Here is a 13,578-nt window from a genome sequence, read left to right on the forward strand (position 1 = left end):
GCTAAAAACAAATCGTGACATACACATCTTAGTTCAGATACATCCACTTCCTTGAAAGACGTGAGCTAAGATCTGAATAGCTATAGTCCTTTTATTTTTATTCAAAATATTTCTTAAACAACTTTTATGAGAAGATCCCAGGACAGTATATAAAAGTCTGTAAATACTTTCTAGAACATATAAGACAACAAACAAGAAAATAAATAGCAGGCTGAAGTCATAAAAGGAAAGAACAAAATGTCCAACTTACAACCCATCTAAAAAGCCTGGGAAAGTAGGAAAGTTTTACTCTGGTGCCAAAAAGACTGTACTGGTGGCGCCAAACAGGTCTCCTTAGGGAGAGCATTCCAAAGTTGGGATGCCACCACAGAGAATACCCTCTCCTCTGTAATTACAGAATGTATCTGTTAAAGTAGGTACTTGGAGAAGTGCTTCTATAGGTCAGGTAGGCTGGTACTGGAAGATGTGTTCCCTCAGGTATCTGGGTCCCAATCCATTTAGGGCTTTAGCATTAAGCACTAGCACTTTAAATTGGACTCAGATATTTGAACAATGAACTTTATATTTGAGCTTAAAATTGTATCTTCTCTCTCTTCCACCCCCAAATACTAACACAAACACACAAACTTTCCACCAACTACCTCTTCTAGTTGAAATACAAGGTGGAATTGCAATCAATCATCTTCAGGTTAAAATATCTAGGCCTTAAAATCAGCAAAGCCTTAAAATGAGTTTGCATGTTGCTGGGCCCCTGTCACAGCGCATGACAGATACACTCAGTGAAATCCAGGCTGTTATGGGTCCCATGGAAGCCTTCAACACACCAGGCTGTCCCTGGGATCCAGTAAAGTCAACTCTCTTTTGTCGTCATCATCTTCTTTTAGTCCAATTACCAATGGTTGTTTGTTATATTAGTACTGTTGATTTTAATTTTTAAAGCGGCCTGAGTTCTATTTCAGGGGAAAGGTGAGAGAAATAAACAATATTCTCTTAACAGAAGGAACTGAAGTGTGTCGTTCTTTAAATCTGATTTAGGATATTGCTTTTTAAATGTTTCTGATTTTTCATGTAGTTTATTCAAGGATGGGGAAGTTCCCCCCCCCTCCCCCAAGCCCCAACCACTGGCCATGCTGCCCGGGGCTAAAGGGAGTTGAAGCCCAGTAACATGCAGAGGACCATTAGTTCCCAATCCTTGTTCTAAAATAATCAGTAGCTAATCAGAAGTTTAAAAGAAAAAGACACTGAGGTTGCAAATGCGTCTTGCTTTTTTATCAGAAGAGAATGTCTGTCTACACAGCCTGTCCTGTTGTATGAACTGGTCCATTAACTATGAAAGCTCAACCCCAAACCAATAATAAATCAGTATGCATTTAAGCTTTCACAGCACTTTTCGATTTCCTGCTCACAAACTAATACAGCAGTTTTTCTAAAATTTATCCTTGAATGCAGTTTACCTAGTTTATAATCCACTATGATTGTGCTTTAATTCACTGTTGCAGAGAACTTTCAGGAGCTCTTCTAAAATGTATCATTAGCTTCAGTTTTAACATTTCAATGCTTGGAAATATTCACATTCCTTTTGCTTTGTATATGTCTGATCTACCGAGGACGGTGTCCTTTTTCTAGGAAAAAAGGTGTCAGTACTCATCATGAAGTACCGCTCTCGGCTGACTGGCTGCGGCTGCTGCAGGCTGGGCTCAGTGAGGGCAAGAGCCCACCAAGTGCCCAGAGCCAGGCTCACTCTTCTGCCTCTGCGTCATCCGCAAGGCCTTCGAGGAAGCCAGAGTCCTCTTGGTGCTGCCCAGCCCAGCCACCACCGCTGTGCTGCCACACGATGAGGATAAGGAGGAAGCGCTGCCACCAGAACTGGCATTACTGGCATCCCTCATATCTGAGGGGTGCAGGGGGGTGCAGCTATTTCATGAAGGATAGCTCAGTCAGTAGAGCATGAGACTCTTAATCTCAGGGTTGTGGGTTTGAGCCCCATGTTGTGCAAGAGATTTCTGCATTGCAGGGGTTGGACTAGATGACCCTTATGGTCTCTTCCAACTCTACAATCCTATGCTTCCCTTTTTAAGTCTTTTTCTACCAACGTAACTAACTGAAAGATCCAGTGTCATATGCCCTCTTCTATCTTTGGTCCAAAGCTGGCATGGGCAGACCTGATGTTAGCCAGAACCAAGAAAATCTGGCCATTGGCTTCTCTCAAAGATAGCAGCCTAAGATCTTAGAAGCAGAACTTTAAGAACAGGCCTCAAGACTTTCATGGCTCATTCCCTGCCATGTGACCATGACATCATGCTTAATGTAGGCTTCAGTCTGTTGTTCTGTTCAGGCTTTTGAGATAAGTGGATCATAAATTATGTATTTCCCCCTGTGCTTTGTCATCAGAGATTTTTAAGTATCATGTTCCTTTGTGTTAAAATATTGCTTTGGGGGGAAGGTTTACCAGAACTACGTAGCATATTAACAAAGGCAAAAAAAATATTGCTGTTTGTGTACAATGAAAGAAGAACCTGGTAGGAAGTATTAAACAGAGACTTTAAAAAATCATTGTATACAACTTCAGCAACCAAAAAGAGGTGTCAAAACAATAAAGTTTGTAGCAAAAGACAAATTTATGGTTATTTTCCACCAACAGTAAGAAAGGAAGGTTAGATATGGTGAATTGTACCCACAGGGCTGGACCTTGAATATACAGTAAAGGCAAACTGAACGTAGTCAACATCATCCCTCTTTTTTAAGTGAATATCATTTATGTGTATTTGACTATGTGGAATGGTGAAAGTGCACTTCTATTATGCTGAGTTAAATCAGGATTTAAATGCTGGATCTTCAGAAAAGCAGTTTTAAACCATTGTTAAAAGGTATCCCCTCCTTCAGACTGAGTTGAAATAGCTAAAATAATAAGAATGTACATATTATCTGCTAGACTTCCATTGCAGTTAGAAATACCTACACAAACCATCTTAGAGGTAAAGAGATGTCCACACGGCTGTACTGGGCCAAACTTTCATTTCGTTCCAATCAACAAACAATTCTGAGTTAAAAACATTCACAACAGCCAAAATATTGCACCAGAAGCTTCATCCACGCATAGAAATATACATTTATCATATTTTGTATTATTCCAAATTTGTCAAACATCTTCCTTAACATCTATTCTCTGTGACCTGAACTGTCAAAAACAAAAACTTCTTCAGAGTTCCACACTATTTATTATGGGGTAGAATATTATAGGTTCAATCCTGTACATATTTACCATGGGAGTAAGCCCCACTAACGCAGTGGGATTTAATTTCTGATTAAGTGTGCGCAGGATTGTACTGGGTGAACTCTGGGTGAAAGGTCTGTGGTTTTCGAAAGTGACAGGCCCCGAAACTTGCCACCTGCCCTGCACAGGATGCTTTACAAACAAATACACAGCAACTTCTTGGGGTGGGGGGGTTCACTGCGATCTCCTGTGCAGCTGTTTGATCACCTAAGAAGCACTGGACTCCTTAGAACAAAAGCCTTCAAAGGCCTTTCTGTATTCAAGATGCTGATTCACACCAGGTCGTTTGGATGCCTTCCAAAAGTTTTGTTTTTTAAAAAGCAACAATATGACATGCAGGGAGACGAGCTCGCAGAGTAAATCAAACAAACAAAAACTTCTTTGCAGTTTCTCTCTCCGTCCTGCAGAACTTACCAGCTTGGTTTTGGTGCGCTGCAGAAATTCTTCCATCTTGTTTGTTGGCCTGCAGCTTTTGCGCAGCCAGGGCAAAGTCCCCGGCCAGAGCCGGGCTGCTTTGGGGTAGGGCGGGTCCTGCCTGCTGCTGCTGCTGCTGCAGCTGCCTCTTCGGCTCCGGCTCCGGCTCCCGGCAGAGCAGCCCGCTGCCGGCTCTCCCTCTTGACGCGCAGCGGGACTCGGCGCCCGGGGCGCGGAGGCGGGAGCCCGGGGAAGAAGAGTTCGCGCGATCTCACAGGCCGGCCGAGCTCCTCCGCCAATGGGCGAGGCGCTCAGGCGGCCTGACGTCACGCAGGCAATTGCTGCACCATGGACAGCGCCCAAAAGTGAGGAGGACCAAGTGGGAATGCAGAGATCTGCAGCGAATGGGGAGAGAAGGAGCCGAGCTCTCGCTGCCGCGTCCAGAGTTGCTGCGCAGGCAGGAGAAGCAGGAGGGCTGGGATGGGTCGCCGGAGGCTTCTGTTCTGGGGGAAAGGGGGCGATTTAAGAATGAGGGTGCCGCATAACTCTTCGGGTTCTTTTAATGTATTCTTTCTTAGTCACCTGTTGCTTCCTCGTCAGGGAGTAGAAACTCGAGTTTGCCAAATATTTTCCTTGCAATCCAAAGTTTACCATGTTTGCTCATAAGTAAACCCTTTGGGTTTCAATGGCACTACTCTGTAAGTACTGCATGCTGAAGACTGCAGCGTTCAAATGAGGAACAATCTGTTTCAATTTGATGGGTTGTTGGTTTTCATTACAACGTCCTGACCAAACAGTAAAGCATTAGGGACACTTTGCATTTTACTTTTTTTCCCCTATACAGAACCTACGTCTGTGTAGGAGACTGTGCAAGTCTTTTTTGTATGTTGTTGTTTGTGTAGGCCTTGCACATGTCTGTGAACATTTCTGAATGTGCATGCCAAAAGTGCACACGCCAAAGGACGTCCACATGAGCGGTATACAAATTCCTACATGGAAATAAGTTTTTCATTTAGCAAAGTGGCACTTTCTCTTTATAGCCAATTACATATTCCTGTTTTATTAACTGGGCAAGTCAAGTATATGGTTATAAATAGCTCAAGATGCTGCCAAAAGCCTAACTTTTGCATTGCCAAGTAAAGAAAGACGTCAGGAAACACTGTTTCTCCATATTTTGAATTTTCTTTGGAATATCAATATGCATCTGTCATGGACTTGGTCCAGAATGTTCATTGTGATTCTGTAATTCCATTTATCAGACATATAAAGAACGGCACTATTTCTATTCTACTAACTTTGGTTGGTGTAGAACAGCCCCTGCCAATGATCAGTTGTAGTCCATGGTCCTGGTAGCCCAATAATATTATGCAATGTGCCACATTGTGCAATGCACACACTGACCAGGTCCCTTCACTACCAAGGCTTCATCACCTATATCCCACCAATGAAAATTGTGGCTATTTCACTATTTTTACAGAAGCCTGACTTGCCCCAACTCTCTTTGGCATATTCTTCTCCCTGTTGCTCCCATATGCCTTCAGCTCAACTGAAGATGAGCACTTCAACCTGACACGTCTCCATTCCAAGAAGAAAATGTGTCGGGTCCTTATCTGCTATATGTTGTTTGCAGATGACGCAGCCTTGATCGTGCACTCTGAGGAAGCTCTACAGAGACTCATCAAATGTTTTGCCCAAGCATGCAAGGAGTTCAGCCTTACCATCAGCCTGACAAAGATCAACACCTGGGTCAGGACGTTGCCAGCACTCTATGCATCAGCAATGGTGACCACATGCTTAAGGTGGTGGATGATTTTGTCCATTATAACTTAATGCTATTCTAGCCTGCATCAACAGAAGTATAGTGGTCAGATCAAGGGAAGCAATAGTACCGTACCACAAAATCTATTTTGCCTTAGTCAGACCACACCTGGAATACTGTGTCCAATTCCACAATTGGCACCACAGTTTAGGAAGGATGTTGACAAGCTGGAGCATGTACACAGCAGGGCAACCAAGATTATCCAGGGTCTGGAAACCATGCCTCATGGGGAATAATTGAAGGAGCTGGGTATGTTTAGCCTAGAGAAAAGGAGACTAAGAGGAGATATGCTAGCCATTGTCAAGTATCTCAAGGGCTGTCACATGGAGCAAACTTGTTTTCTGCTGCTCTGGAGAGTAGGACTCAAACCAATGGATCCAAGTTACAAGAAGTGAACACCAGGAAGACCTTTCTGACAGTAAGAGCTGTTCACCAGTGGAATGGTCTGCTTTGGGAGGTTGTGGATTCTCCTTCCCTGAAGGTTTTTAAGCAGAGGTTGAATGACCATCTGTTATAGATGCTTTAGTTTAGATTCCTGCATTGCAGGGGGTTGGACTAGATGCCCCTTGGGGTCCCTTCCAGCTCTACAGTTCTATGATTCTGTGACCTTATGCATTCAAGGCAGATGCTCTACCAGTGAGCTACAGCCTTTCATTGATGCAACTGCCTGGCTGCTGCTCTATTCAAGAAGCATTTGTGAACACTCTCTGAATCTGGTGATTTGTGCCTTGCCCTCACAAACCAACAGGAAAGAAAATGTTTGTGTACTGTGGATAAATTCAGTATAAATAAATATCATGCAAATGAATAAACATGTGGTTTTGTGTAAATAAGTAGCATATAATCGTGTATACGCTTGATGTGTTTTCAAGGTCTTGGGAATTTTTTCCTCACTTGCATTATTTTACAGTTCATTGAAGATATTACAGCAGCACTCCAGAGCATTTGTTTCCTTGTTAGCAAACCTTTTCAGGAGGATCTACAATGTTCCCACATGGATTGGCCGCTCTTGATATTCTGCAGATCATGTTGTTGAGCTGCCTATCAGGGACAACTTGTTCTACCGGGTGATATGCTTCTGCTCTGAAGAACAGAAAAACATGAAGTGCAACATAGCTGCTGTCCCCTCCCCCAAAAGTCCATGTTTAAGTATTTGTCAGTGTGTTTTTTTACTATCCTTCCATTATCACAGATTTCAGAGCCTCTTTGGAAAGAGCAGGCAGTTCTTAAACTTATGGTGCTAGAGTTGAAATAATTGAACTTAGCTTATTATAATTGACATACAAATATGCATAGCTTAATTATTTATTACATCCATGGCATTTATAAATTTATTTATTTATTTATTTATTACATTTCTACCCCACCTTTCCTCCAATGAGCTCAAGGTGGTGTACATGGTTGTCCTCCCCATTTTTATCCTCACAACAACCCTGTGAGGTAGGTTAGGCTGAGAGACTGTGAGTGGCCCAGCGTCACCCAATGAGCTTGATGGCCGAGTGACTATTTGAATGCTCTTCCCCGGTTCCTGCTCCACCCCCTCAGTCTGTCCCTTGCCCAGGCTCCATCCACCTGTCTTTTTACTTATGACCAGTCCAGGAGATGGCACTGCTTCCTCCTCAGCAGGGAAGCGGACGAGACAAAACTAGAATTAGTTGACTTTGGCTGCCATTGGCTTTGGTTCCACCTCCTGTTGGTCTTTGCCTCCCCAGTCCTAATGGGCACCAGCCACCGCTCACAAACAGCCTCCCTCAACCTGGTGCCTGTCATCTGGTGCCTTCCAGATGCTGTTGGACTCCAATACCCATTAGCCCTAACCAGCATGGCCAATGATCAGGGAGGATGGGAGGTGGAGTCCAACAACATCTGTAAGGCAACAGGTTGCAGAAGGCTGTGCTAGATCCTGGCATCAGCCCATGACAGTAGCAGAGTGTTTGGCTGGAGACAGGCATTTTTCAGAGATTAGAAAGCAGTAGTATTTTAGAAACATAGCTTTGGGTGGTCATGATTCATTTCTTTTGTCATGCATTCATTTCTAGTCAAAATAGTATTGTAGGTTTCATAGCATTGCAAAAATCTGCAACCAGAAATCTGAGCAGAAAATTTAACATACTGTAGCATATAAAATGCAGTAGCAGCACGTTTGGTGGCGCCAACCTGCCCTCCCAACATGGGCAGCAGCAACACTGTTGTCAGGAGGGAAGCTGCGCCTCACCAAACACACCACTACTGATAATATGGCCAAAAATATATAAGCAATAGTGGCAGCAGCATACGTTCTTACCTCTCTTTTAAAAAAAGACCTATTGGCTGGGGCCGGGCCAAAATAAAATTAGGAGAAGGAGGGGAAGTTCAGAAGGAGTCTGTCTGGGGCAGATTTGTGCCTGCAGACAGTCTGCTCAAAGGTGGGTGACCATCTTGACAAGCTCTGGGCAAGCCAAATGGCCATGTTGTGGGCCCTAGATTGTGCTCACAGTAGGACATTAAAAGAGGCTCTAACTTTATCAGCCGCGACTTCTGCAAAGTGGCAATACAAGAGACAGAGGAAAACCATGGAAGTCAAATGCTTAAGCAAAAGTAAAGGGGGTGTATAGGAGAGGGAAACCTGACAAAAAGGAAACCTTGCTTAAAATCTATTGTATAACTAGAGTAAATAATTAAATTAATAGATTAATCTGTTAAAATATGTCAAATCACAGGGATAGACTGGGGGGATGAATCCCAACTGCTTTTTCTCAAAACAGGATTGTCATCATATCAGGTTCCTTTCCCACAGCTAACAGGCAGTAAAAATGAAACAATATATATAATTTATGTAGGCAAGTCCTTTTTTTCATAATATAACTGCAAATGCACACCTGAAGTTAGCATACCTATACATCTGTTGAATTGCACACTGCTGATACTGATGTCCCTGTGTTTTATTGGAACTATTTCTTCAACGGGTGAGGAGTTCCTGGGCTGCAGCACTTGCCTGAGTCTGGTTTCCCCCAGAAGATGCTCACTGGAGGCTTATGGGGCTTCTAGGCAGTGGCTTTTGGGTAGAAGGAAAGGCACAGCTTAATCACTCCCACAGACCCCCAAATCTAGTGTCCCACATCAGATCAGAGAGGGAGGCAGCCATGCTGTTAGCTTACAGAACCCCTCCCAGAGCTCAGCTCTCTCTGTCTCTTATTCTATGTCACCTATGAAAACTGCCCACTTTCCCTCTTTGTTTTCTTTCACATATATATATACCAAGCTTGCCACTGCCTCCTGACGAGAGGGGCAGTTGTAAGGATAAGTGCTGTTCTCCAACCACCTGCTCACCTTCTTGTAATTTCCCAGACAGAAGATGTGCCTAGCAACATCACCAAGAGTGCTAAGGGAGTTTCTGGCAGTACTTCTGTCCAAACCCCCAGTCATACAGGATTTTGGTGCAAAGCCAATTATCTATGGTTACTCCGTGGGCATAGCCAGGATTTTTGTTAGGGGGCAGTGGACTTGATCTGGAGGGAGGGGATGCAGCTGCCCCCCCCCCCGGCTACATCCATGGGTTACTCCAGTTGTAAACTGAAGTGATGAGAAAGCAGCAGGTATATCCATGGTACTTTTAGCTATAATTTCTTTCTGGTGCATGTAAACAAAGCAAATTAGCAATCCTTCCAAAAGCCTACCTTAAGGGAAGCATCTTGCCTTGATGTTTTGCATAACTTTCCTTAACATCAATGGGAATTATGCACATGAATCAACAGAGAATATCCACTGAATCTCATTCATTTACATTATTATAACTCGGGCATCTTTGCAGTTTGGGATTTCTACTCAAACGCTGGGTGATTTGCCTGATATATGGAGGATAATCAAATGGAGATTTGGGGACAAGCATCATTTTGTATGTTTTATGCATCTAAAATATTAATATGAAGGATGTGTTGCATAATAACAACAATAGCAGCAGCAATAACAAAGCACTGACATGGGTCAGGATGCTTAGTTAAGTCGTGTACTTTAGGAAAGGATCTAAAATGAAAACCGGATGAAATTACTGATCATGTTATTTATTATTTTGTTTGTATCCCATGGAACTCACAGGTATGTACACTTTCAACTCCCTCTCCCTTCTCCCCATCCCCAGCTGTAAGCTCACAGCAATACCATCATGTTTATTGGTCTGACAGGTTGGTTAGAGCCAGTACTAACTGATGCCCATTGAGACTGGAAGGGCAGAAGGCAGGGAGGTCAACGCTACGCAGCGGCGGAGCAAGCCAATTGGGTGCCTGGGGCGGCATGCCCTGCGTCCAGGGGCCGGGCCGGGCGGGGCAGAACACTCCGTGAGGCCTCCGAGGAGTCTGCCTGACTCCTCCCACTCAGCCGCCCTACAGCTGAGGTTGAGGCAGCGGGCAGACCGTTTGGGCAACATGGAGCCTGTGGGCACCCAAACCACCGTGTCACTTCCAGGAGAGATGCATGGCTCAGGCACACGGCAAGCCCCGCTTGAGTGCCACCCAGCATTTTGTCACCCCCCTCAGTGGTGGCACCCTGGGCACCTGCCCCCACCACACCCCCTTCCTCCGCCCCTGCCTGTACACAGGGCCAATGTCACGCATAGCTAACTAATTCTAGTTTGGTCCCCATTCTTCTCCCTGCTGAGTTCTACAAGGCTGAGCAGGGATTTGAACCTGGGTTTCCTCGTTGACCAAAGCCCACCACTCCAGCCACTACACCAGCCTTCACCATCTTGGGGCTCCCAAAATGCTTTGCAGTACAATTCCCATCAGCTCCAGCCAGCCAATGGGAGCTGTAGTCCAAAACTTCATCATGGCGCCACGTTGGCAAAGGCTGCCTTTCACCACAAAGGATTTGGTATCTATCTGTATTGTCTGTTTTCAAAATAAACAAAGTAAAGGTGGTTAAGAGGAATGCTTCATCACTCTGAGGTTGAGGAAATGCATTATATCTGTGTTCTTTTCCCACTGGGGAGAAGCCAACTGAATGGCAGATTGACTGTCTCATACATATAAAAGTCACTTGGCTGTTGGTCACATTGGCCTACAAGTGCAATGGACTTCTCAAGGATGCGTGAACACTGGAAGAGCCAGGATGATCAGGGGATGCTTGATGCAAAGGGTGGGATCCAGAATACACTAGATGAACTCAGATCCCACTGATATCATTTGGATAGGTTATTCATGACTTAAGTTCCATTGATCTCAATGGGAACCAAGTTCAACTAGCTTAATTTGGATCCAACCCAATGTGTTCCTTTATCTCAGGGTCCCCTTATGTCTCCAGAACTTCCATCTGCAATTATTTTGCTAAATCACAAATCTGTATATTTATAATATATCTGTAAAGAAAATTAACTTTTTTTAAACATCTTCAGTTCTACTGCTTGACTTTTAAAGTGAACCAGAACTTTACATAGTATACTAAATATTTGTATACCTTGGATTTATACACTAGCATTGCAAAATCTGCTGTTTTATATTCCCCAAAATTTAACATTTTATTTATGGCTGTGGTAACCCTTCTGCAATTATCCTAGAATGCTTAATATTCACTGAAGTTTGTTGTTGGTAAAATGCATTAACAGAATGTGATATTTATAATCATGTTAATGTAATTTAAAATCTTTGTGTGTTTTATATAAAGCTAAGTATTTACACCACAATAAATTACAGTCCTTGCATGTCTACTCAAAGGAATTTGCTCCCTAACAACTATGCCTATGATCCTAGGATCTCTGTGGGTGACATTCAGTTACTCAGAGTAGACCCACTGAAATTAATTAACCTAACTTAATTTCCGTGGCTCTACTCTGAGTAAAACTGTCACCTATAATAATGATTTAATTACTGAGAATGTTAAGATTAACATACCCAGAACTTTGCTATGAATTATGAACTGATGGGGTCAAACTGTCAATCTTTCTGCTCATGCAGAGTGTAATCAACTGAGTCCTGTCATTACAAAACATTCATACATTCTAAAAGTTTTACAGACGATGGCTTGATGTCAGGGACTGGGTAGAGGAGGAATGGTGGAGGCTGCCTCCCCATTCTGACCCTTCCAGGGAGGAGGAAGAGGAAGGCAGTACAGATTTACAACAGGGGTTTGAGGGAGGTAGCAGCTCAGAGGCAGATGAGGGGGGGAATCATGGGACAGCCAGAACAACACCCAGTTGACAGACCCTCCACCTCCCAGAACCCGGCAAGCCTTAAAAGAGCTCAAAGACAGAGGGCATGTAGCAGCACCCGTAGGAGAAACAGTGAGAGTGATGAATGAGGAAGTGGGCGAGACAGGGATTCACTTGGAACGACGCCATTATCCAAGAGGCTGGGTTCTATAGCCTCTCTCTGTAAAGATTGAAATAAAAAAGGACAGTAAGAAACTTTTCCTTGTCCTTTTACTTTCCTGGGCAACCAGCTGGGAGCCGCTGACAGCATCCTGACACTTGGACTCAGAAGAAACCCCCCTTTAAAAAACTTGTGTCTGTTTCATTCTATCTGGGGAAGGCAACTGCATACATTCATTACTATGTTTATGTATGAATTAGAATTATTATTAATGGGAGATGTTTCCTCATCTCTGTGCATGGTAAACCCTTCTAATAATGTTTACACATAAAATGATGGATTCCAACAAATATTTTGCAAAGGCAATGGAGCAGTTAAGTCAAAAGAATCTTTGGTTTCTACATTTTCTTGGCTATAGTTGCCAAGTTATAACATTTTGCTAATATATCCATGCTTCCTTTTGCAAGATGGGTGTGTGTAGTGTTTACTCTGGAAGACTTCCTAGGATAGAGCAGCCACTACAACCTTTGTTTAACTAAGATTCTATAAAAAGAATTCCAGTAGTTACTTGTTCTGATTGACTCTTTGCTCGTACAGAGACATGGCTTTTGAATTCACCATGCTTCCATCTTTTGTATCAGATGAGATTCAGAATCTCCTGGCATTTAGGCAAACCTTTGAGAGTGTTATCATTGATCCCTCCATTAAGGCAGATTTTATTTAGCTATCATAGATGCCATTCAAACCCTTGCTCACACCTGTGAGCAAGTTAGCATGCCATAATCTAGTGTTATTGTCAGGCCTACTGCAGAGAGCGGGGAAATGTACTTGTCCCTCAAACTCAGAATTGTTAACGCTGTCTAGTAGCACCTTTCCTAGAGTTTTTCCTAGTCCTTCCCCAGTATAAAGGAAGAGTAAGCCAGACTTCTGCTCCTAGGCCAAGGTCTTGCCAGGACAAACTTTAACGCTGTATTTCAGGTGCTTTCACACAGTCCCTAGGGTGGCATAAATCACGTACCAGAAAAGTCAGGTTATGCACATATAGTTGATTAAGAGATCTTAACAACACACCTGTGTTCTCAAAAGGTCAGATTAAATGACAGAGAAATGTACTGGAAAGTCGGGGATACCTCTTGCTTTGACACATCATCCTCTTGCCTCCTCACAAACAAATCAGAATGAACACTCATTGACTAGTCAAAGTGACCTAATCTTTCTCCAAACAAAACAAAACAAAACAAATGCTCAATGAACAGGTCATCAGGAAGCACCACTAGTTTTAAACAACCTTTGTGAACATACACATTGAAAACAAATTAACGTAAGAGCACTTGTTTCAAGAATCACAACACATATACTGTATTTTCTGTCTATAAGACGCCCCCAATGTGTAAGATGCCCCCTATTTTTGGGGACTCCAAATTAAGTAAACATCCCTCAGCACTACCCATGCATAAGATGAGCCCCAACTTTAAACCTAATTTGTTGGTAAAAAAATCCCTAGTCTTATACATGGACAAATACAGTACTTCATGTTAAATTGATAAGAAAATAGAGAACAGTATTTGTTAGCATTTGTTGAGAGTGGACATTTCCTTTTTTTAAAAAAAAAATATTTTTATTGAGCAAATTTAACAAATTAAATTATAAATCAATATAACCAATTTCATCCCCTCCTTTGCCCCTCCCTCCCTCTCCCACCTTCTCCCACCCTCCAAAGACTTCCCTCAGCTCCCCTCTCTGATTTGTTTATACATATTATTCTCTGCATGTTGTAAAGTTGTACATATCAT

At 43.0% G+C, this 13,578-nt stretch overlaps 1 protein-coding gene across 11 annotated transcripts in view; it reads right to left on the bottom strand.

Moving 5' to 3' along the window:
• Positions 1-3,933, bottom strand: part of PRUNE2 (prune homolog 2 with BCH domain) — a 137,388-nt gene extending 133,455 nt beyond the window's left edge. For 9 of the 11 annotated variants that reach the window (XR_013394599.1, XR_013394598.1, XM_077935989.1 and 6 more), the window contains exon 1: positions 3,689-3,932. Coding sequence is in view for 9 of the 11 variants with exons in the window: in XM_077935989.1 (XP_077792115.1) it covers positions 3,689-3,724 (36 nt within the window). In the remaining 2 variants the exon portion in view is untranslated. Of the gene's footprint in view, positions 1-3,688 lie in introns of all 11 variants that reach the window. The other 2 variants (XM_077935984.1, XM_077935992.1) reach the window with 2 other exon arrangements.
• Positions 3,934-13,578: the final 9,645 nt, after the last annotated feature.

Source organism: Podarcis muralis, chromosome 11 (assembly GCF_964188315.1).
Source record: "Podarcis muralis chromosome 11, rPodMur119.hap1.1, whole genome shotgun sequence".
In the NCBI taxonomy this organism is placed as follows: Eukaryota; Metazoa; Chordata; class Lepidosauria; order Squamata; family Lacertidae; genus Podarcis; species Podarcis muralis.